General features: G+C 46.6%; 1 protein-coding gene across 1 annotated transcript; it reads right to left on the bottom strand.

Moving 5' to 3' along the window:
- Nucleotides 1–964: 964 nt before the first annotated feature.
- On the bottom strand, nucleotides 965–19,186 carry GCH1 (GTP cyclohydrolase 1). Its single transcript, XM_082761189.1, has 6 exons — nucleotides 18,739–19,186; nucleotides 8,846–8,955; nucleotides 6,546–6,601; nucleotides 3,508–3,539; nucleotides 2,404–2,488; nucleotides 965–1,857 (listed from the first exon to the last, which is right to left on the bottom strand). The coding sequence occupies exons 1-6, from the start codon at nucleotides 19,043–19,045 to the stop codon at nucleotides 1,731–1,733; spliced, it is 717 nt and encodes a 238-aa protein (XP_082617315.1). The 5' UTR covers nucleotides 19,046–19,186; the 3' UTR covers nucleotides 965–1,730.
- Nucleotides 19,187–24,560: the final 5,374 nt, after the last annotated feature.

The following is a 24,560-nucleotide window of genomic DNA, read 5'->3' on the forward strand; positions in this document are numbered from 1 at the left end:
CCAAGATAGAGAATATTATCACAGAATCAGAATCACAGAATTTTCTAGGTTGGAAGAGACTTATAAAACATTTTTTCCAATAACCCTGTGAAGATGGCCAAGGTAAAGCTACTACATTAAACACAGGAGGTTATTGGCAAGAAGAGAGGGTAGTTCCAGTAATAAACTGGTGTGTTTGTGTTGTTTTAAGCCTGTCTTATTCCTGCTCTTTAAAGTTCTTTAGGCTCAATGGAAATTCGACCTGGCTTGATTTTCATTGTTTCCCCAGAAGGGTTGTGTGACAGGCAGGAATGCACACAAGTTGGTAAGACACAGCTTGCCAGACAAGGAGCTGCCTTTTAGGTTTAGCACAGAGAACATCTTGGATTGATATTCAGCATAGCTAGTGTGACTATGGGAACCTGCGCTGTGGGCATCTGACACCCTGGCTGACATTTCCTTTGTTAAGTTTTGCCTCCTGTGCTTGGTTTGAGAAGGGTGGTTTCCATTTGTGCATCATCTTTTCCCAATTAAGAGTTACAAAACTCCCATTAAAATTGTAACAAAGTAGAAGAAGTTCAGCCAAGTCCAGCTGACCGAAACTTTTTGTACCAATACTGCCACATACAGAGGTTGCCACATAGACAGAAAACTGTGGTTTAATTCATTTTGATGGCCATGGAAATGCTTTTCTCAATTGCTCTTATGAAATACGTTGTCATTTCAGTTTACCTTGCCCTGGAATGACCTGCCAACAGGCAGAAGTACAATGTGCTGCGTTCAGGATTTCAGTGCCCACCTTTGGTCCAACGTAGAAGAGATGCAAGTCTTGAAATGCTTGAAAAAAAATCTTCATTTTCAGATCAGACTAGATCTAGTTTCTTAGTCTAGCTCATGGAAATCCGAGAAGGAAAACTCAAGACAAATATTAAAAAACTCTTTGGATATCTTAGCTCTTTGCAGACAGACTCTGGGTTCCCCACCCACCCACCCCATTAAAATTTGCTTAAAAATAGTAAGAAATCGACAGTTCAAGTGGTGAGACCTTCTGAGGCACAGAGAGAAAGGTGCATAAATATAGAGAGATAAAACGCTGTTCCAAATCACTTAGGAGGTAATTCCCTGCATGTTAAGAGGGTAGGAAAAGTGTGTTTTAAATTCTCAAACAAATTTAACAAAAAAAAAAAAAAGAGGGTTAATACTAGCGAGAATATAAAACACCACCAGAGGTAACATCTCAAAGAGGTAAAACACATATCCAGATACTGAAACAGCCACTGCAGGACTTGTAATAAAGTATAGCCAGAGACAATTCAGGACCATCCTCTTCAGCAGAGATAAAAGTATCTGCAGCATGTAAGTGGTCCTACAAGGATCCACAGCCTTGCAAATGTTTCCTGTGCTGCACCGTGTTTATTCTACTAACAGAACGATTTCATAAATATCCATATTTCACTCCCAAACCATGCTTTTCTCCTAGCAGCAGTATATTCTGCTCTGTAGATGGAGAAAAAGCATTTTCAAAACCCTATTTGTAGCCTGTAATTCTGTGATATCAGCATCATCGGAAATCCAGGAGGAGCCTACCTCATCATTACACTTCTCATTTGCCATCAGAAGTCTTTTACTGAACAAAGACTATGACAACAATTCACAACAATTTAGTTTAAGAGTGAGACGTAGGAACAAGTAAGAACAGACAGTGACACTGGACAGAACAATCTCCAGAGTGCATTTAGAGAAAAACAGTTTCAGCTCCTGATGAGTGTCAAGAATTCTTCACGGGTCTTTGGATCTTCCCGGAATACCCCCAACATTGTGCTGGTTACTGTTTTACTGTTCATTTTCTGTACCCCACGCATTACCATGCACATGTGCCTAGAAGAAACGAGAGGAACGTCAATAAATCAGACATACTCTGCAGAAGCCATGCCATGAAGACAACAGATGATTCTTACAGGGTCAAATTAAATATGGTGGAAGTAAAAACCTCCATATCCAGCATGGTGATTTGTCAGAATCAATGAATCTCAGTTGTTCTCTAGAGAAAATCAAGTTCTCAGCTCCTGAGCGCTGTCTTCTCTCCTTAGACCCTTACAAAATCCCAATTTTTCCAGCATGATCACAAGGACGTGCCTGTTGCTAGACTCAAGCTCTGCTCTAGGGGGTGCATTGTAGGCAGGACATGGATCCAGTGCAACTGGGACAGCTGACCACATTCCTAGTTGTCACATCTCCACAATGCTTAAGACAAGCCCCCACTTTAACCAGCTCCAACCCACCAGGCCATTTCACCGAGCAGGCTGAGATCCCTCCTGCCTACCTGCACTCTGAGAAGCACGGCACACAGCTGCAGCAGCTGGAGAGCCAAAAGGCAGCACAGCTGGAATCTCCCCCAGCCCAGAAGAGCTCAGAGCAACTTACGTAGCTTCGATAACCACTCCGACTCCAGCGGGCTGTAAGGCTTCTGTGATGGCTATTGCGATTTGTTTGGTAAGGCGCTCCTGGACTGAAAGGAGAGCAGGGAGGTCAGAACCACTGTTAAATCTGACTAGCTTGAATGCATCATCATCATCATCATCTACACATCACAGAAAGGATGGCATCAAAATACTGCATCCTCATTTCCAAGTGTGGCTGTCCCCTCCGCTTCCTGCCCAAGATCTGGTCTTCCTAAATTAGTTTTGTTAGCAACAAACCCTAGCTTATAGTTCGTATCCTGAAACAGACCTTTGATTTGCTTGTTTATACTGGGGGTTTTCCATTACACATGTTTGCAGGAATTTGCATTACCGTGACTTGTTATAATAGGTCTTGCATTTCTCATTATGTGGTTAGAGTTTCTTGCTTTCCTCTATTCTTTCATTTTTTACATATTTATTCACTAGCTTTACCGCTGCATTATCCACTCCCTACACACCAAATTTATTTTTGAGGGAAGGTAATTGAGATAAAAAAAAAAAGAGCAAATTAAGGGAATCTATTGTCCTCCAGAGCTTTACTTCCTGCAGCTATTTCCCAGTCTCACACCTAATGGTCACTGGGACTTCTGTTGCCATGAGCAGACCAAATTTAACTGCAGGACAGTGAGAGCAGGCTGAGCCTGACCCAAGGCATGGAGCAACTCCTGCAGCTTCCTCTGCGTCTCAGGGGACAGCTGCCATATTATGGGCTGCCTGCTATCGGCTCATCTCCTCAGAGCAGGAAGGCATCTCAAATTATCTGTGGAGGAGTTCATATCCAGCAGCAGCCAGCTAGTTCAGTTATCCCTGGCAGCTCTATCTTACGGCACATTTATCCTCTGAACCAGTTACTGCCTCCATCCATTTTCATAGGCACGTTTTACCCCTCAAGGGAAATGCAGAGGCAAAATAAGTTGACAGATGAGAAACACCTTTTCAAGAACAGTTTTTCTTCACACACTTAAGAATTGATACAGCTCTAGTCCACCTATAATTACGGGTATCTTAAGCTAGCTAGCAAAGGACTGTACAAGCAACAAAAAAAAATCCAGATTTATCTGTTTACCTTGTAATCTTCTACTGTATATTTCCACAATCCTAGAAGAGAAAGGAAAAAGACAATTTGTTTTAGTTATTCCTATACGACCATGGCCTGACCTTCACAATTACTTTGCACTACCAAACAAGACCATTGTATTGATCCACATCCTTCCTGGAAGTCCAGGTGATGGTTGGCATGGCTCCAGGGCTTCCCTTACTACATCACTGTTTTTAGTGACAGGTGCCCCGTATCTGCCACCTCACAAGCTATTTTAGGGGCAACCCTGTCACTTCTCGGAGCATCTGCTGTTTGGCTGTTACTTTTGGAGTATTTGTACCATGACCCACCTGCATCACACATTTCCAAGGGAATCCATCCCCACTGACTCCCTGAAAGCTAATCCTTGAGCTGAGGTCAGATTACCTTCTTTTGCTTCAGTTTAAACCAAATTCTGCTTTAAGGACAGTTCAGATACTCAGATTCCCAGAAGGCTACTGAAGCAAGAAACGTTCTAGATTCTTGCATTTAACCACAGATTTAACAATGAGAAATGACTGTTTTTATGCAAAAGATACTCTCCACCCACATATCTAACAAACCTTCACATTTCACTGCAAAGGATCACCATAGTGCCCTTCTCTAAGGTGACCTCAAATTCAAGCCATTTGTGGAGCAATTCAAGTGATGGTTTTGATCATCTGTCACCACAGTACTGAAATTCACACATTTAAGAAAACGTCCTATAGCTGTAACTCAGTGGGTTATTCGTGCAGACCTAAAATGCTTAATTACACATCAAGTGGCCATGTTAAGAAGTTGCTATAGAAAGCTTCAATACCCATCTGGTCAGACTAGACAAAAAACAGATGCTGGCTGGCAGCCTGAGGCATTAGTTACAAGAAACATTTCTGACAATGAGACTTGCCTGCTGTTTTGGAGAGAGAATTATATGCAGAAACTCCTCTCCAGAAATCAAATGGTTGTGTTATAGCTATTTTAAACAAAGCAATCCAATATTTAGATTAAATATATGGATAGGAAAAAGTTGATGCTGAGGGGTTTTTTTTTTAAATTGTTATTATATATTACAAGTCCCATAAGCATGCTTGTGTAAAAACAGCATTAATATTTTCAAGCCTGAGCTTAAAATCCAAGGAAAAAATGTTTGTTTACCGAATACAGGTCATGACAACTCCAGAAACACACCACATTAGACTAATCCTATTACGAAAGATTAGGCGCACAGTACCAACAGCCTCACAAATCTTTGTTCAAACACTAGTTGCATTATATAGGGCAAGAAAGAGAAGCACTATTTGGCCCACCAATCTCTTCATGGTAAGCACTCAAAAGCAAGCACGGACTGAGAACATTTTGTTATACAAGAATCTAATCTTTTCATTATTGTAGCGTATGGAAGTTTTACTCTAGCCTGAGAGAGGCGAGATTTAACCTTTAAAGCACAACGCAGGAAGCCTTGCACATATCCAAGCATACTCCTATACTGAGAATAAAGAGAGGGAAAATTGTACGCTTTTAGCACCACGTTGCCAGCTGCATTAAGCAGCATTCAAGACAGTTTTGAGCTCCTTTCTAAACCAGCAATTGAGAGGTAATTGCAGACCAGAGCAAGCACAAATCAACTGATGTGTGTTTCAACTGTGATCCTAAAGCCCTTCAGAAACGAAGGCATAATCCCTTCAGGAACGATGGCCACCTTCAGAACCCCAGCTTCAAAAAAATCCTTAAAAAAAAAAATCCTCACCACTTATAGAGTTGCAGCCACACAAGTACCAGCCAACACACGGCACGAGCCCTGAACTGCCACACATCAGGGTGTTCCTAGCCATAAGCAGCTACAAAAGGCAATCTTCCACCCAGCAGCTGCAGTGCTGACAGCTCGAATCTCATCCTACAATATCCGGAGACAGTTGACTGCAGTCACAGTAGACGTTTGCAAAAAAATTAAGTGTTTAATGGCTTCAGACTTTTAATCAGAGCAAATTTCACTCTTGCAAGCACTGCTAGAAGATGGTCTCCCTGCAACATGAGGTTACATTAACCAAGATGCGACCTGGGCCCTTCTGCTTCCAAACCAAATTCATTGTTGTGCAAACAGGAGCACAGAACAGAGCTGACTGATTTCAAAGCACGCTACTGTCATATCCTGCACATTTCTTAACCACTAAGAAAACCCAGCAGGCGTGCAGATTTACAAGGCTAATTCTCATTAGCATTATTGGAACTACAGAAAGATTAACAGATGTGTCAGGGAAAGTGTAAGTCCTATGTGGTCTTTCTGAACTACAGACAGCTTTTTTTTTCCAAGATTCATTTGTCGAAAGACACCCCTTCCACTCTGCTGCCCAATCGTCCATCTATTTAAGGGATCTGCCATCCCCTTCCTCACCAGAGCTAGGGATTATCACTTTATAACACGATTCAGTGCAACAACTGATCCAAAGGCTCAGGAAAAAGCTATTTTACATAACAAATGGATTTTTCAAGTGTATCCTAATTACTTTGTTTGTGAGGCTGAGCCTTATCTATAGAATCTGCCCCACAGCTTTCTCAGCAGGCCTGGAGTGAAAGAAAGAAATGTCAAATTTATCAGAAGTCAGCTAACAGATTTAGATTCAATTTCTATCCAGACAACGTGTTCATTTACAGTTTGGGATTTTTGTTCTTATCGGTAAATTTACAAACAAAGAAGTAACAGCTAGAGGTCCCTGCTGGTTTTGGTGGCTTGCCTTAAAACATGACCAAGATTCCCCACTTGTTCTTCCTTCTGTAGTCCCTTGAGACACCAGAGCTTTGGATGAATGCACAGAAGTTTATGGCTCTCTCCTACAGTCAACTGTAACGTGAATTAACAGACCTCTAATACTTGTCTGTCCTCTCCACACAAAAAAACATAATGCTGTGGATTGGTCTAAATCCAAATCCAGGACACAAAGTGTGTTGAGCTTTACAGGGGGACCAGATTAGAAAGATTAACACAGTTAGCACAGCTTGGAATCCTTTTTACAAATTAGCATCACTTTCATTACATTAACACTTACCTAGCAAGCTTGCTGAGGCCAAGTACTTGTTTGTTAGGAAGATAGCCAATATGTACCTAGACAGAGGAGAACAAGCCATTAGCAGAACCAAAAACAGACTTTAAAATGCACATGAAACTCATGCACAGAGAATGAGATGCACACCTGCCCCAGAACTAACGCTGGAACAGTCCAGGAGTCTTAGCATGTGGGAGGAACATGCCACCATGCAAGCCTGAAAAACTGTGGAGCTAACCAAGACTGTGAATGCCTGGTGAGGTCAGTGTCCGTGTGCAGAAGAGGTTAAGGGGAGAGAAAAATCACAACTCCTCATGAGTCAAGGCTTATGTTCCAAGTCTCAGGAATGCCCCAGAACACTATTACATTTGGGTACAAAAAGAAGGCTTTATTACTCAGCACAGCACTGTTTCTCTAGAATACACACTTTTCTTTCAAGACCTAAAGCAGATTCAGGAAAAGGGAGGGAGAGGGACTGTACTTCAGATAAAGTTCTGATGGCAAGTACTTTGCCACCAAATCAGGCTGCACGTACTGATTATTATTATTATTTATTTATTTTTACTATTTTTAATGCCATCTCATGTGTTATTGGTAATACCACAGATCACTGTATGAATAAGTTGACTTCTACTCTGCTTGAATATGGATTTGCTGAACATTCATAAAAATGGGTAACCATACTAGTTTGAAATAAGTTACAGATCAGAAAAGCGCTCAGATCTGACAGGCAAGGCAAAGGCATTTAGCTTCCTGATATTTAAAAAGCAACATGGGCTACTGAAATCAAGTGGGTTTACAATTTAACAGATTATAAACCAGCATTTTATGTCACTGTACCAGAGACTTGAAAAATTAGCCAAGATACAGCAGGGAAGTATCAGTATAGGATTGTGTCTCAGTGCTTTGCCTAGAGGCCCCATCTCAGAATCCTGTATGGCTGTACCTGCAGTTAAAGGTACCACAGTGCACCTAATTACCTGGCTAACTTGCTCATTCCTATCACTTCTGTTGGGTAATCAACCCACTGACACCTGAAAAGACACGAAACATTTTAGGTAAATTAAGAGACATAACTAAAAATAAGTATTGAATCTTGCTCCCCGTACTTTCTTTGTGAAAAATTTTGATTTTATTCGAGATAGAACTGCAAACACAAGACCTACTGCTCAGTATTTGCAGCCTGTTTGATGTACCCAACAGGGGAATGGTTAGTCTGAGAATATGTAGAGGCATACCAAGTCATTTAGCAGACCATTATACGAAGCAGGACCAATTCGGTGTTTGCAGATTTCTCCAAACCACACAGGCTAAACAGCTGGACGTAAAAAGAATGCATACATTGCCACAGAAGTCACAAAGAGAATAGACACAGCATGTGTAATAGAAACAGAAAGCTTCCACAGTAAAAGAAGTTACCTCGTTCTCTGGTATAAAACCAACACTGAGAAAAGAAAGCAGATGAGTTGACTCAACTGAAGCAGCAGCTGGTTTCTGTTCGGGTATTTTATTTCTTGGGAGACAGTTTACTTGGAACGTATGTGGTACTGATAAGATTTTATAGAAAACAAAAGCACCTGCTACTCTGCCCTGTGAGTACTTAATAGTAGAACATATGGATTAGACTAAGCTCCATCCTCCTCTGCTGATATGAGAATGAAGAGGCTAAGGCTTGCAGAAACAGCTACCAATTTTGAACTCTTTGAGTTTACTGGAGCTTTGGTGCTTTTTTGTTGTGTTTTTCATTGTTGGGGATGGCAGGGGAAGAATTAAGCTATTGGCACCACGATTTCAACACCACCTGAAACACCAGCCCCTTTCACAGGAGTCCCAGCCTATGCAGTCTCCTGCTAGCCAAATTAAAACAGGGCTGCTAAACAGAATTTTGCTCTGTTCATGGGGGCTCCCGAGATGAATGTGCACCAGATAGCTCTGAGCCAGCAGCTAAATCCGTGACAGAGACAGCGTGCAGGGTGAGCTGGTTTAATATCAAGATGTCTGCCCCCAAGGCTTGCTGCTGCTTCACGAAGAAGAGCTTTGATATGAAATGTCAGAAACCATTAGATTACTTAGACCAGGAAAGGTTGAGCATTATATTTTAGGAGCTTTAAATCCAAATAAAACTCACATTAAGGAGGTCTTACTTATTTGTATTCTCTGGAGATTAACTTCTAGAATCATAGCCGTAAGCAGTAAATACTTACAGCTTTAAAAGCTTTGTAGTTCTAGCTACAAAGTCTTTTACATGTACTTCAGGTCTTTTATCATGTATTCCCCATGTTTGCTTTGTAAGGAAGAGTTACCTTTCCAACAAATGGAACGAGGTGATGCTCACACAATGAGAACATGTCTATGTCCTTCACAATTACCATCTCATCGTGGTCTTCGTCAAAGATGGCGTCATTCAGAACATCTGGAATTAAACATTTGCATTAAAAAGTTACACGCACAAGCACGGAAGGCTCCTCCAGACAGTTCTGATAAAGCTTGTGGCAAGTGCACAGCTCTCCCAGAGCTATGGATTTCAGGGATATGACAAGGGAAGTAAGGAGTAACACCACAAGCACCCTTTGGTGCGTGTACAACCACAATTGCCACGGTGCTATATCAGACTACCCATGTGTTATGCCAGAACTCAGCCTATAATGTTTTATTTAACTTATAATTTGTAATAGCTAGCCATCGCAGTGGTTTCTTCAAACACTTCAACATCAGCACCACTCTCTTCCAGGAAGCTCTGTGCCCTGGAAGCGTTTCACCCTGAGGCACACCAACCAGCAGCTGTTGAGGCTGTTCAGTACAGAGATCTGCAGCCACAGATCAGAGAGACATTTGCTGTCTCACACTGAAACAGGCACGCAGAAGTACATCCCATCTGAATCCCGCGTCTCAGACTTAACAGAATTAATGTGGAAAAACCCATAAAGATAAGAGGAAGAGACAGCTCAGGAAGAAAAGGACCATATAGCATGGGGCTCTGCTAGTCCCAGAGCTCAGCAAAACAGCCCCTTGGTTGATTTTCCGTATTTAGCAGTCCCCTGACGTGTCCCGAGGCACTCCTGATGCAGGGTAGAGCAGATTACTGCGGTCTCCACAAAAAACTAGAGCAAGCTGGACCACGTTTGGAGAACTTAAAAGCAGAACAAGGTAAGAGAGGGAGCCTTTTGAAGGGCGAGAGGGAACAGCTGTAAAGAAGAGATGATACGGAGAGAAAAAGAACAGCAAGAGAGAACTAGCTGGGCAGGAGGGCTGACAGCAGCACGTGAAACTCTGCGAGGAAGTTCGCTTGAAGCCACACAGACTGCTTGGAGGTACTTCCAGGAACCACAGCAGGGTACACCACGGCCCGATGGGGTGCTCAGGGACTGCCCGGCTTCATGCACAGTGCAGCCCAGCACCTGCAGTGATGATTACACAAATCTAATAGTTGTGTCTGCTCCCCCTGACATGTACGCACACCTAATGGCCACCATCTGCTGCCGATAACGTCTCATCATCGCGGAGCATTTTAATTTCCTGCTCGCTATCAGCACTACACAGGTAACCCTGGAAACTGTGCGCAAGATGTTCTGCCTGCAACGCACGTCCTTTCCCGAGAAGGGCTGGCAACCTGCGAAACAACGAGGCTGAACCCCAGAAGGTTTTCGATCAGGTCAGAGAACAGGGACGGAGGGCACGAAAGGGGCCAGGAAACAAGGCTGTGAAGGCACACGATTTTGTCCTTTAAATTTTAGGGTCCAGCTTGCACCAGACACCACTGGAGAGATTTTTGATTACGTGGGAAGCACCGTGCAGTTGTATTACTATGAATTCAGCCAGAAAGAGCCAGAATTTGGAACAGAGCAGGACACGGGGGAGACAGAGCAGCAGTCGAGGTTCTCGGCTCCTCCACGCAGCACTCCGCAGGTGTGCCATTTCCAGAGCTGAAAGGCAAACAGTGGTTTCACAAAGCCTGCTACTACGCCCTGCATTATTAAAACAAAATCCAAACAGACCTGAGAAGAGTCTCTAGAGCGACTGCTGCTGTTATTAGACCACCAGCAGCACATCAGAGCCCGATGCTAGATACAGAATTACATCAGCACACTGGTGGAGAATCAGAAGTAGCCACGTTCTTGTTGCAAGCCACAGGAACGTGTGGCAGCAGAAGGTCAAAACCTCAGCAGAAGGAATTTCAACGTGGAAGAGCCTCATATATATACACATGCATTTATACATGTGCATTTACACACTCATCTATAAAATATATGAATGGATCCTTACAGACTTTATCTAAGGAACCACAATCTACTGGGCTGAAGAGTCGTGTTTTATTACAGAGACAGCTGGTAGCCCTATTATAGGGCTGGGGAAAAGAAGGTTGAGATGGGAAAAGAAGGTTGAGACCTGCAAAGCATCCCACAAACAACTTCAGGAACAAAATACATCCCTCCCATGGCTAAAGCAACTAACCAGGAACACAAAGGCCACCCATCCTGTTGCATATCTTCTCTGTAGCTGCTCTGAGCCATAGCAGTTTGGGTAATGCCTCCTCTCAAAGGAAGTTTTAGAAGCCTGTAGGCAATTAAATCTTTGTCAAGAAGAGGAGCACAGAGCTGTGGGGTATTTCACACTTATTTATGCACATCTTTACAATTTTGCACCCCAGATTTTTGGAACATTAGTAGCAAGTAGCAGCTAGGTGGAGGATACCTGCTCAGCTGCGAGATGTCTGCAGCTGTGCCCACAGCAAGCTGTGCTGATTTTAACAGTCAGCAGCAGTTATTAACAGCTTGGGAAGGTGGGAACCCATCAAGGAAGAAAGGAGCTTAGTGCTGGCTCTCCACTACCTCCTCACAGCTGCCAGGCCATACAGGGAGACAAGGGCAAAGCAAGGGCTGGGACAGAAGGCAGATACCTGACTACTTGCTATGGTGTTAGGACACAGCTCCAGTCACCCTACCCTGCTCGAGTCCCTCCTGCTCACACTTTGCAAGCTTCTCCTCCTGAAAAATAAGCAGAGCACAAAGCCGGTGTCTGTATCTTCTCCCATCCCCACCCCAACATGAAACCCTTTCAAATCCAAGCCTTAAATCACCAACAAGCAAGGCAGGAGTAGCTGTGACAAGACACCACGCTAGGTCCTGCTGCAGCACTTGCCTGCAGTAATTACCCGGGAGAGACTTGCTTGGCAAAGACTCAAACGCTTTGCAGAGAGGCAATGCCATTTTGTCTAACTTCGCCTTTTATTTTCTGTAGTCATTCAATTTGCAGTAGCATCAAACAAGGCCTCAACGAGGTCAGCCCGGAGCCTGCAGCACATGTTCCAGAGAGTGTAACAGAGCTCACAGGGCAGAAGGGGAAACAGGGCCTCGGATTAACCAGTCCAGAAGCAAAGCTGGGATCAATTTTGTACCTCTTTGCCTCTTCTTTCATTCTACCTAGGCCACAGCACCTCCTTCAGCAGCTGGATTTCAGCTTCCTCTTGGCTTCCTCATTTGGAGCCCCCAGAAACTTTTACTCCAGCCCCAGACTTTTCCTGGCCACTGATGCCAGGACCCACATGTTCTGCAGTAAGAGGACAGGACTCACATCCCCTCTGCTTGCAGCATTGGCCTGTTCAGAGCCTCTCAACCTCTGAGCAAGGGGAGGCACAAAGCAACCTCCCTGTAAGCTAAATAACACTGCTTGTGCTCCCTGCCACCCCAGGAAAGCTGAGGGAGCTCACTGCCTAAGCCTAGACACACCACGTTAAGGAAATGCTAAGATCTGGATAAAAACACATGGCTGGGAGGAAGGGAACATGAACAAACATTAAATGTTTAGTTGGGGATGATCTCTAGATTGTTCCAGCTGAGGTTTCTTTCAGCCCAGAGTTCAAGTCCTGTTGCAGAAACTTCAGCAGGCTGTTAAGAACTAAACAGTCGCTTGTGCTGCAAGTTAACTCCTGAAACAAAACTGAATTAGTTTTCCCCCTTTATCTTCAAAAAAGAGTTGATAAAAGCAGAAATCGGAATTGGATGAAGGCAGAACGAGAAAGACCTTTCGGGATTTTGCGTCAGAGCTAAGCAAAAAAGACCTGTTGCTATAGAAACTATTTGCATGGCTTTAATGTGACACAGGAAAGCAGAAGCACCTCTGGCAACCAGAGAGAGCCCACCCCGCAGCTGGCTCGGGAGGTGAAGGGAATGAGGGATGACAGCGCTCCGCAGAGCAGCGCTGCTTCGGCTTCACAGCACCTGGTGTCTGCTTCTGGCTCTGAGACAAAACGACTGAGATGCTCGCAGGTTGTTCTCATGATGAGCTGCTTCTCTCTAGAAAAGAGGCAGATCGAGGGTTGTTTGCTGTCAAGAGGATGGAGTCACTCTCACATGCACTGATATTGTCCCATGAGCTCACCCATCCTGATGGGGACATGAGAAAACCAAACCACAGGCAGAGCTCAGGCTCCTTCTGCACTGCCAGGAGCAGAAAACAGCCTGCACAACACCTGGTGTGACCTAGGAACAGGCAGGGAGCAGGAGGGTGCTCCAGAACTGCAGTGTGATGAGCCAGAGACCAGACCAACAGCTTGCTGAGGTGGAAAACTCAGCTCAGGTACACTACGAGATACCTTTGGCTGGCTTGCTTGGGAAGAAGTTCCTCTTCATCCAAGGAGAGATGTAACAGAGCAGGAAGCCTGAGCTAACAGCCAAATGTGTGGCAGGAAAGCCAGGAGGCTACAGGGTCTGAACCAAATCTGGAAGAAAACTGCTAGAAAAGCTCTCAGTTGTTGCCAAATATTAAGACAGAATCAAAACTGAAGCTTTGCATTTATTTGTGTTGATACTACGGAGCTGTAGTTGGAAAAAATGTTGCAGACAAGCAACAAGAGAATTACTGCACTAGAAAGGTACTGGAATTTATTACACATACAGGGAGGAGACTCAGGCTACAAATATTCATACAGAGTCTGTAGTCGCACAGGAAGTTAACGGCTTCGGGATGATCTGGGAGTGCCAATTCACAACAGAATTAGCACTTGCTTCAGGAAGCCTTGAAGCAGCCTGGAAGGAGACACAGCCTAAGCCGCAGCATGACCCTGAACAGGCAGGAGAGTTCAAAAGCTGCAGAGAAAAATTAAGGAGGCATTAGCACCACGTGGCTTCCTCACCATCATGTACCTTCCTACCAGGAAAGAAGGGACACCAGACAGAAGAAGTTACAAGTTGATGACTAATAGTTCAGATTTCATCACTGCCACACCCGAGGGCTGGAAATAGACAACCCACTCCAGAAAGGAGCATTTTCTGCAGCAAAACTTAATTCTTCAGCCACCAGAAATCATGCATCTGGCCCAGCTCTTTTACAGCTCATTTTGTAGAGGCAAATAGAGGAAATGCAGCATTGATATTCAACTAATTTTGGCCATCATCTTTACCGATTCATTTACTTTAAGACACTTTCCACGTTGCAGCAAGATTTAAGTGATCTCCTAAGAGATCGGTTATTGCAGACTCTCAGATGAAACTCAGATTAGGCTCTAATCTGTTTCCTTTACCAACAGATTTATTAATACGAGGGAAAGCAGGGTTATGGAGATGCTCATTAAAATGCATCAGGATTTCAATAACTACTTCACTATCTCATGTCACAGAAGGTGCTGGAAGTGCCCCATCCACGCTCCTTTCTGTAATCAAAACAAATGAAAAATCAGAAGACAAAACAACGCTTTGAAAAAGCAACATGAAAAGATCAGACCTCTTCGATAGCGTACGATCCAAGAGGTTAAGATATTTAATAAACTCTTGACAAAACCCAAACAAGCTTATCAAGGTTGGTGTTGCTTGAATATTAATGGTCAGGGAGACCATCCTGGTAAGTTCACAGTAAGCTTCACCCACACAAGGGGTCAGGGTAGAGGAAAGAAACCCCCAAGAACCTTACCGTGAACAATCCTGTCTCTCCCACCCTCCAGTTTGAAGAAACAAGCCATGGCCATGCTACCAATAAGGCAGATATTTAAGTTTATGTTAGACTGTCACACCTATATGAAGGAAGAGAAGAGCAGCATCTTGCTTCCACTAACAGAAACGAAAGAAGCAACTCACCAGCTCTCGGCAAAGGGCAGTGCTGCTGATCAAACAGCCTTGTTTGTTTAAGGAGCTGCCTGTCTATTCCTACGTAGGGACGCTTAGCACCTCTCACCCACAGCAAACTGAGTAGGCTTGGAAAACTCATAAGCTTATTCTGTTGCTGCATCTATGAAAATAAAACCACAGAGGGAAGAAGGTGAAGTATTAGGGTTGCATTTATTCACCCTCCACCATAAGAGGGCACAAAGTAACGAGAGGCAGTGACATACACATTGCAGCAGGTGTTAACCTGCTTGTGCCATTCTGCTTGAAGGACTTGGGTGCGATGAGAACAAGTCAGCTTCCTTCTGCAGGCACAGGAAGCTTGCTCAGCTTGGTGCCTGATGTCTCCTACAGGACTGCACAATCAGAGCTCCTTTGGAGTTTACTTTTTGAAGCCAGCATCCTTGACTTTCAGTGTTTCTGGAACTCACCATTTAGCAAGATCGAGTCTGAAGTCTTCAGCTTCAGTTACAAGCTGGTGCAGTCCTCAGCCTTTTTATTCCACAAATTCACTCACTGCATTTGCACACACTTGTGTAGCATTTATAGTCCCACAGACTGCACCTCCAACTGTGACATGAGGACTTCACTGAAGGACAGATCTCCCAAGGCTTCGTCTTTGCGTGGCAGGCAGTTGCCTGAAAGCTGTAATAGTGTTTAAGACAGACTACCTTTGTTACCCAAGAGAACAGGTTACTATTTTATTATAATTTATTCCCAGAGTTAAGAAGTCAATAAATCTGACCCCGGCTCAGGAAAAAAAAGATGGTCTTGAATGCTGATGCAGAAGCACTGCATGGAATTGAAGAGTAAAACTTCTGGCATCCTGTAGTGGCTACTAATCTACACATGTCCCGGTGTGAACTGCCAGCATTTTTAGGTCAGCTCTCCAGGAGGGATTTTACTTTAAATCCCTAGAGGCATTCTCACACCTCCAAAGAAAGTTTGATGATCAGCAGTACAGAATGAGAACCAGAGTTTGATTATTAGGACTATAGAATGAGAATCACAGTAGGGCTGGGGTTGGAAGGGACCTTGGAGACCACCCAATTCCAACCCCCTGCCATGGGCAGGGACACCACCCACTAAATCAGGTTGCCCAGGGCCTCATCTAACCTGGTCTTGAACACCTCCAGGGATGGGGCATCCGCAGCTTCCCTGGGCAATGAGATCAATACACACGAATACATTTTGTCAAGGAAAGAGCTAAGGGCAGAGGCCTTTTGTAAAGCCAGGATTAATAGGAGAATGCATCCAGAAAGAACAGTAAGAGTGATTTAGATATTTAGCAAGTAAACTCTACGAATGGCTCTGAAACAACACCGGCCAGCTGCAGAACACCGATAGCAAAGATGAATGAAGGTAAAGCAGGAACACTTACTCTGCGTTGTCAAAAACAAGCTAGGAAGTAACACGGAGTCTGGTTCTCTGCTGCTCACAGAAATCCCAGGGGAGACGGGGACAGAACTCAGATGCCATCTTCCCTACAGCACTACTTTAAGTTAGGGGAGTATAGAAATACAAATGTGAGCAGCTGGCACTGAAGCAAAGTGACAACACCCAGGAAGGGAGACCAGATACCCAGCATATTTATGCATACCCCAAAAGTATTGATGTTCTCAGACACCCTAACAAAAAAGTAGGAGTTTTGTTCTTAAGAGTAAATTAATGCTCAGAAGGAAAAGCAATACCTGTGTGGTCTGCACAGAAGTCAGCAAACATCAGCTCAGCAGCTTCCCAAAGCACTCGGGGTTCCTGATATCAATTCTCTACACGTACCATCAGTTCTCCACCTCCAAGGCCACCGCAGGACAGACTGCTGCAGGGCAGGTGAGGCCATCATCCCTCACCGTACCTAAAGCTTCAGGCATCCCGACTGCACTCAGAAACATTCAGTGACAAGCGAGAGCACGACACCACTCATCACAAACCCCTAAGAGCAGCAGGCAGCACTCGAGGCAGTCAGGTAGCTTAGTTTTGGGACCAACCCCATCACCTCTACATTCTCACCTCCTGCAATCAAAGCTTGTGGCCAAGCTCACCGAACACCGCAGACCTCCTCTGGCATGCTTTCAGCTTCACACCGTCCAGCCTTCAAGAGATTTCGTAAAGTGGGAATACATTTCCCACACAGGAACACAGAAGTGATGCAATAAGTTAAAATGCCATCGGAAGTGAGTTGCTTTTTCCCCTGCCCAGGGTTTTTCTACCCAGGGTAGACACCCAAGCAGACAGGACGCTGATTGTAAAGCCTGTAGCTGTACCAACCTTACTCCCTTCCCCAATTTGTTGTTGCCACTCTCCTGGCTGCACAGCCAAGCCCCATTCACACAGGCTGGGAGCTCAGATGGGGCCACGTACCTGTTGCAGCACACCTTGCTTCTAGCCCCCTGTTTGTATAATCACCACCACAGAGCTTTTATTTCAGAAACTTTGTATTTATTTCAGAGATTTTGTAGCAGTAAGTCTTTTTCACATCTTGTCTTCTCCCTGCTGGGGAATAGACTTGAACCCACACCTCAATATCCCACAAACCACTGTTTTAACATATGCATAGCCAGGTAGTTCCATGTGAGGGAACAAAAGCTTCAAAATAAAGCAGAGAAAGGACATTTTTTCCCCTCTTTCCTCTTTTTACAATCTAGTTGCTGGTCCATTTCACAGCCTGGGCAGGCAGCCAGCTGTATGAGTACAACCAAGTGACAGCACAACCAGATGCTGCAGCAGAGACAAGCAACAGGAGCAACAGCCCCACAACTACCACCATTCCCAAAGATTTCCTAGTTTGTCCTTCAACTACAGCTCATTTCCCCTCCCCATTACACTAATAAGAGCAGGAGGACTGGAAGCTGAGCATTGTGTAAGGAGATGAGTAGCTGACAAGTCAAAGGATCTGACACAGGAAAGGATGCTAGCATCACAGCTTCCTTTGAATTGCTAGGAAAGGAACAAAAAAGCAGTTCAGGAGCACAGCACCTAGCAGTGACACTAACACTTTTTATTCTCCAGTATAACACAGCTCCCCCACAATGAGCATTCAGGGCAGGGGACTGTCCAGAACTACTCTGCTCAATGAAATGCACGAGACTGGGACAGATTAATCAGAGTCCCAAAGTATCCACTGGAGCAAAAGGAAGAAGCTACTGGAAAATTAAGGAATCAGTTTGGTTCAACTCTCCCTGTACACGAGACCCATGGCAAGGTTAAGAGAGGACTTCAGGTTGGCAAACTCTCAGCACAGAAATTCAGAGATTATCACCAAAAAGCCTCCTGACTATGACACATCCTGTGTTTCACAGCAATAAAGCAATAAGATAAAGCAACAAGTGCAGTCTCCAAGTACAGGAACTTTTTTCCAGCAGACAGAGGATCAACCTGTGAGACCCCGACAAAGCTTCATCCCAAACACCCCGTGCAGCAAGGTTAAAGAGGGGGATGACAGCCAGCACAGCCCCGAGCTGATCTCCAGATACAAGCCTGAAAACCAGGTTTGGCTGTAAAAGAAAAACAAAGGTCAAGGCAGAAGTGCTGCTCCTGGGGGGAGCCAGGGCATGACGTTGGCACAAATACCGCCAGCCGTGAGTAAGTTAACGCTGGAAGCTGTATGCAGTGGGATTTCAGAGAAGGCAGCAATTTTGAGAAGTGAAAGAGAAAGTAGACGAGGAAGCCAGCCTCTGAGGTGAAGCAGAGCACACACAGAGGGATGGGTTGGCAGCTCAGCCCTTTCATTCATGGACACGGTGCGGTTTTTGGGGCAGGCTCACACAGGAGCAGTGCTCTCAGGATGCTCAGCACCCTCCTGACCCACACCCAGCCCCGTGTCAGCACCAGGAACCTGCCTTTCACCAAAAGAGGAAGCAGAAGGGGGAATTCCCTGGTGTCCCAAAGCTTTTATTAGTTTGGGCTGGGTGCTGTCCTTACAGGAAAGGGCAGGAGGAGCACAAACCTGAGCGCCCACTGAACCCTATCTCCTCACACCTCACCCCAAAAACCACCTGAAGGTACCAAAAGAGATGCTACCATCCCACAGCCGACCCCATAGGAACACAAATCCCCCAAAAAAACACCTTCTCTCCCCTTCCACCCCCCGGGGCTCCTACCGGAGATGGTCTCCTGGTAGCCCTTGGTGAAGAACTGCATGGCGGTGGCCGCCCTCCAGGGCGTCTTCAGCAGCCCCTGGCGCTGCGGGTCCTCGCCCAGGGAGCGCAGGATGGAGGTGTAGGCAGCCGCCAGGCCGGGCAGGCTCAGCTCGTTGTCCTCCTCGCTGCGGGGCCGCTCTCCCCTCCAGCCCTCACCGCCGCCACCGCCGGGCAAGGAGGGGACGCGAGGCTTGGGGTCCGAGCCCAGAGGCGGGGAGGGCGACCCGTCCCGCCGCGGGTACCCGTTGTAGCTCCGTGCCGCCGCCATCAGGGGACGGATCGGGCCCCGAGCGGTGCGGGCAGGGCGCTGCGGTGGGGCTCGGCACCCCCCTGAGGGCTCAGGACCCTCCCCAAATCTCGGGGCTCGGCACCGTCCCCCCCTCCCCTGACGCGGCGCTCGCCCCTCACGCGCGCGCGTTCCCGCCCGCCCGGCGCTGCCTCAGAAGTCGGGAGCCGCCGCCTCGGCCGCCCGCTTTATACCGCCCGCGCCGCTGCCATTGGCTGGAGCCGCCGCGACGTCATCAGAGGGCCCTGCGATGAGCCGGACGGACTCGGAGCGCCGCGCCCCGAGGGGTTGGGGTTGGGGTTGGGGTTGGGGTTGGGGTTGGGGTTGGGGTTGGGGTTGGGATTGGGATTTGGGATTGATATTGATATTGGGATTGGGATTGGCATAAGAGACCGGGACTGGGATTAGAATCAGGATTGGGATTGGGACTGGGGATTGGGGTTTGGGATTGGGGTTGTGACAGGGACAGGGATTGGGATTGGGGTTGGGGTTGGGATTGGGGTTGGGATTGGGGTTGGGGTTGGGATTGGGACTGGGATCACAGTTGGAATCAGGGTTGGGATTGGGATTTGGATTCGGATTGGGGTTGGGATTGGGATCGTGACAGGGATCAGGATCGGGATTGGCATAAGGGACCGGGACTGGGATCAGGACTGGGATTGGAATCGGGGTTGGGGATCAAGGATTGGGATTGGAGATTGGGATTGGGGATAAGGATTGGGATTGTAGATTGGGATTGGGATTGGCATAAGGGACTGGGACTGGGATTAGAATCAGGATAGGGATTGGGACTGGAATCAGGATTGGGACAGGGATCAGGACTGGGTTTGGGACTGGGATTGGGATGGGGATCAAGACTGGGATAGTGATTGCAACTGGAATTGGGATTGGGATAGGGATTGGGACCGGGGTTGGGATCCGGATCAGGACAGGGATTGGGACGAGGACAGGGACTGGGGTGAGGACCAGGATCAGGACAATGATCAGGACCAGGATAGGGATTGGGATCAGAATCGGGACAGGAATTGGGACCGTGATTGGGACCAGGCAGCATGGCTGCCCTGGCAGGTGCTGGTGGGATAAGGTTGGGGAAAAAGGGGGGGAAAACACCAAGAAATGGGGAAAGTTAGTTGGGTCTGAGGGTTGGCAAAGACCTACACGGCTGGGTAGTGGGAAGCCAGGTTCTCCCGCTGAGGCTGTTCTGGGGTTTTATATAGGGTGGAAAGGGAGGCTCACAGTTCAGGGGTAAGCGCTACTTTCCTCATCACTTTCAAAATAAATGCTTGAGATCCTCAGGAACACATCACCCGGGCAGAAAGCCCTATTCCCACGTGCAGGTCCATCCGGAAGGCAGCGGGGAAAAATCCTCCCTGTCGTGCATAGGGAAAAAAAAAAAAAACAACCCCAGCGGCAATAAGGCACTCCACGCTTATCTTTTGGCTTCCGACCACAGGTTTTACCAGAAGAAAGAATGACTCAGGTGAAATCACTGGGAAGGTGCTGGCCTGCGGGAGCAGCGGGCAGTGGGGCTGGAAGCCCCCATCCCCATCCCTTTTCCTCCCCAAACAACGCCGGGGCTGCAGCTGGGCACCTCTGACCGCCCCGCACCCCTTCATTGGTATCCGAATTCTCCACGTGAGCTGTGTTGGCTCCCCTGCCAGAAGCAGTCAGCAAATTCGGCAGGGTGACCAATGCTCCTGGCTGGAGCCAGACCTGCACGGTGCAAAGGGTGGATTTCTTAGGAACTACGAGCTGCCGAGACGTAATGGGACGTATGGAAAAGGGGTTAGCAAAGGGTATCGAGGGAGTGGCACTCCCTGGGCTGTGCTTCACTGATTCATTTAGAAAAACCAGCAGATAAGGTATCTACAGTCGGCTGAACTTTATAATGGTCTAAATTTAGCAAGTCAGCAGTAATTTTTCCCCTGCGTGCAGGAAGAGAGGGGCAGTTACTCCTTTATTGCTGGCGTGAGCACCCTGTGGACCTGCAGACAACCAGTTTTTGGGTTGGGTGCGAGCAGAGGTCGCACACACAGGAGCCAAGGGCAGCAGGTTTGCTAACAGCATTTGCAAGCACTGAGTTTTCTGTTTTAGGTCATTTAGATACGGGTCGGGATGTGTTACAGCTCCATTTCCAGCCGGCCACGTCCTCCACCTCTGAAGCACACCTCCATCAGCTGGGCGAACAGCAGCACCAATGCTTGTTATTTTTAAGTATCTCGTGCTAAGTTTTTTTTAACAGTCCCTTATAAATTACACCCCATGCTTTCACGCAGCCTTCCCAAATAAATTTTTGGTTGCTGTATCTGAATACATTCAGAATGAGCAAAGCACAGGCTGAGATAAATCACACACCAAAGACGCCTACTTTTCCTCCCTTGCCCACAAAGTGGGAGTGTTTGGGACCAGGCTCAGAGATTAAGAACTGACAAATTCCACCCTCTCAAACCATCCGCAGTGGTTTGTGTTGACCCAGCGTATCATTAGCAGCTCAGGCAGGAGAAGAGCGATGCAAATCAATACTGCTAATAACAGCAAGCCCGAGCGTGATCCTCAAACAACGGGGACGCATCTACACGCATCCACACAGCGCCGCGGCCTGCTGACATCCGTCCTGGGCCCTGTAAGCACAGGTTTATCGGCCACTGGAATCACAAGTGCGTCAGTTTAAGCAGTGAATCACAAGCAATTTAATTCGGTTTACCCGGAATAACAAGCAAAATTGATTACAGGCTCCTAAAATCCTAACCTCTCTCCCAGAGGGATTGGTTCCTCTGTGGGGACAGCAGATCCCTGAGGTCTGAGAGGATTTCCACAGGGGGACTTTCTCTGTTTTAACTGATCTGATCTGGTCTCAAGTTTTAGAGCTGAAAATGGAGCGAAAAAGCAGTTTTGCCCCATTCCAGCTTTTCTTGAACACTTCTGGGCACAGAGCATCCCGCACCCAGAGGCTCCTCCATCCCTAGCTCCCCAAAACCCGCAGAGGAGATGGGCTGCGGCCACAGAAGGCAGGTTCAAGTCAAAACATAATTAACCTGTAATTAACAGCTCCAGAATGTGCCCCATTTCTTGTTCCAACAACCTGGTCAGGAGCTGAGCAACACCCTGAGGATCTCTGGGTCCCTCCAGCCCACTTCTGACCCGAGGACGGGTTTCGATTCCTGAGCAAAGTGGGACAGCAGCCGTGGCCCCGCACCTCTCCACTCAATTGCTTCTCGGCATTATATCCCCGAGATCAATAACGCGATTTGCAGCCCGGGCTGTTCCCTGGCAACACACGGCTTGAAACTATTCACCCAAATTTCCTGGCCATTCACATCCCATCGAGTCCAGCATCAAGGGGCTCTTTCGGGTAGATATTAGTGTCTGGCCTGCCTGTAAATAAATAAATTAGCGTGGTATTTCTACGGCAGCGCTCGGGGAGGGCCCTGGCCTTTCTCTAGGCCTCTCTCTGAGCTGCTCCACCACAGGCACTGTAACACCCACCAGAGAGAAGCTGAGGTGAATTTCAAAGATAGAAAGTGCCTAAGAGGGAAAGGGTCTGTCTTGTGCCCAGCTCCACCCAGGCATCCATGATAGTTGAGTTTTCTTGGCTTTCTGATCCAAAACCAGGGCCGGAGCACTACGTCCATGAAGTGACTTAGGTCAGGTTTGTGAAAGAAATTGTACGAGTCTGAGTGCATTGCTCACTGCTGCCACAGCAAAGGGGGAAGAAGTTGTAGTCAACAGGTACTGGGTTTCTAATGAGGGATCTACTAATGGTTTCTACTGGTTTCTAATGGGTTTCTGAGCCAGTGACAGACGAGCCAGGTTTGCTGTTGGTGGGTGAAATTCTTGGTGAGGGGTGAAGCAGGAGCCCTGGGGGGTTCTGGCTCCCAACACCAACAGGACAAACCCAAGGACACATCAGGTCACCAGCAGGGACTGAGGACACGGGAGCTCCACACATCTCAGGGAGCAAAAAGGAGATGTTTCTCCTCCCTGATGGAGATGAGTACCTCAGGTAGATTCGCACTGCCCCAAAACATTTGCAAGCACACTCCAGCGTCAAGTGCTAGAGAGAAACTTGTCCTAAACTGCACTGCAAGTGGGCCTTGTAATCCAAACCACCACATAAAACAGAAAAAAAAAAACACAGGAAAACAAAAAAGGTAAAACTCCTCGTACAAAAGCCAGCGATGAGTTTTAGAGCACTGACTTGAAATCAGCTGCTGCTTTGTGCCTTGTCCCATGCGCAGCCAGCACCCTCAGCAGTGGCTGCGATTTAAACAAAGTAAAAGGAAGTATACTTAAGAGATAAATTTGCTGAAAACTCTCCAAATCTGAAACAACACAAAATTATGATTTAGCAGAGATGAGAAGAGCAGGGATGATCTTTATTTTTATCTTTTTGGTCAGGATTTTGACATTACATGCCATGAAAAAAAAATAAAATAAATAAAAAGTAGAGGACACACACCTCTATTTCTGCTCCTTGCTGGAGCCCATCTGCAGCAGCGAAGTGAGTGGCTCTGTAAGGCCATCCTCCTCCAGGCTGAGCTCCTGCTGGCACACAGGGGCCGATTTTGTCAGGTTTTTATCGTGCAGCAGTCAAGGCGGCGTGGCTGGGTGGTGGTGTGCAGTTGTTTTCCTTTGTAGCAGAATTATATTACGGAGCAAGTGCTTGCAAAGCCAAAGAAAATATTCTCTAGGAGGTGAGCACACATTTTATTTATGTCTAGTACAAATGTTCCTTCTCTGAATAAATGTCTAGCTTCCTGTGAGTCCAGCACTCCCTCTGAAGTCAAACAGGATCGCAGTACTCCAGCACGCCAAGTAGTCCATTTACAGATATTTTTCTCAGATAAAGGGCTTGACATGCTCTCTCAGCTACAGAACAAGGGAGGTGGACGCTTGCTGCTTTGAATTATATCCCCCCAAAAGGCTAACAGACTCAATGTGTTGTTTTGGGTCTTTTTTGCTGTTTTTCAGTAGTCACATCTTTCCAGCCAGCAGCAGCCCTGGGTTTTACACAGAGCATGGGCAGCTTGTTGCAGGAATTGGCTCTGCTGAAACACAACTGTGACCCTACAAGGCCCCAAATACAGGATGTGATATCAGGTTTTGGTGTGGGATGAACAGAGAGGTAGCCGGGCAATATTCACCAATGTTCTCTTCCACAGCCTCCATCACCTGCTATCCACTTTCATCTGCTATTTTTGGATGATTTTGTTTTCCTCCAGAAAAAGTGCATGGGAAAAGGATTTCATTTAAGGTCACATTATGCAGTGAAATGGAAGAATGCAGCAGACGCAGAAGCAGGGAGTGAGGAAGAGAAAATGTTTTGTGCTCCTGGGGTTTGGAAAGGAGCTGCAGTAGCTGGGCAGGGGAGCCGGGCTGAGATGCAGCAGCGCTTCCCATCACACCACTGCCTTGGGGCGATCAGCAGATGGGGACCCACTGGAAAAGGACCCACAGCAAAGGTTGGGTGTTTCTGTGGTCCAACCCTGCCTCGGGG

The sequence above is a fragment of the Aythya marila genome (genome assembly GCF_965140915.1).
Source record: "Aythya marila genome assembly, chromosome: 5".
Lineage (NCBI taxonomy): Eukaryota > Metazoa > Chordata > Aves > Anseriformes > Anatidae > Aythya > Aythya marila.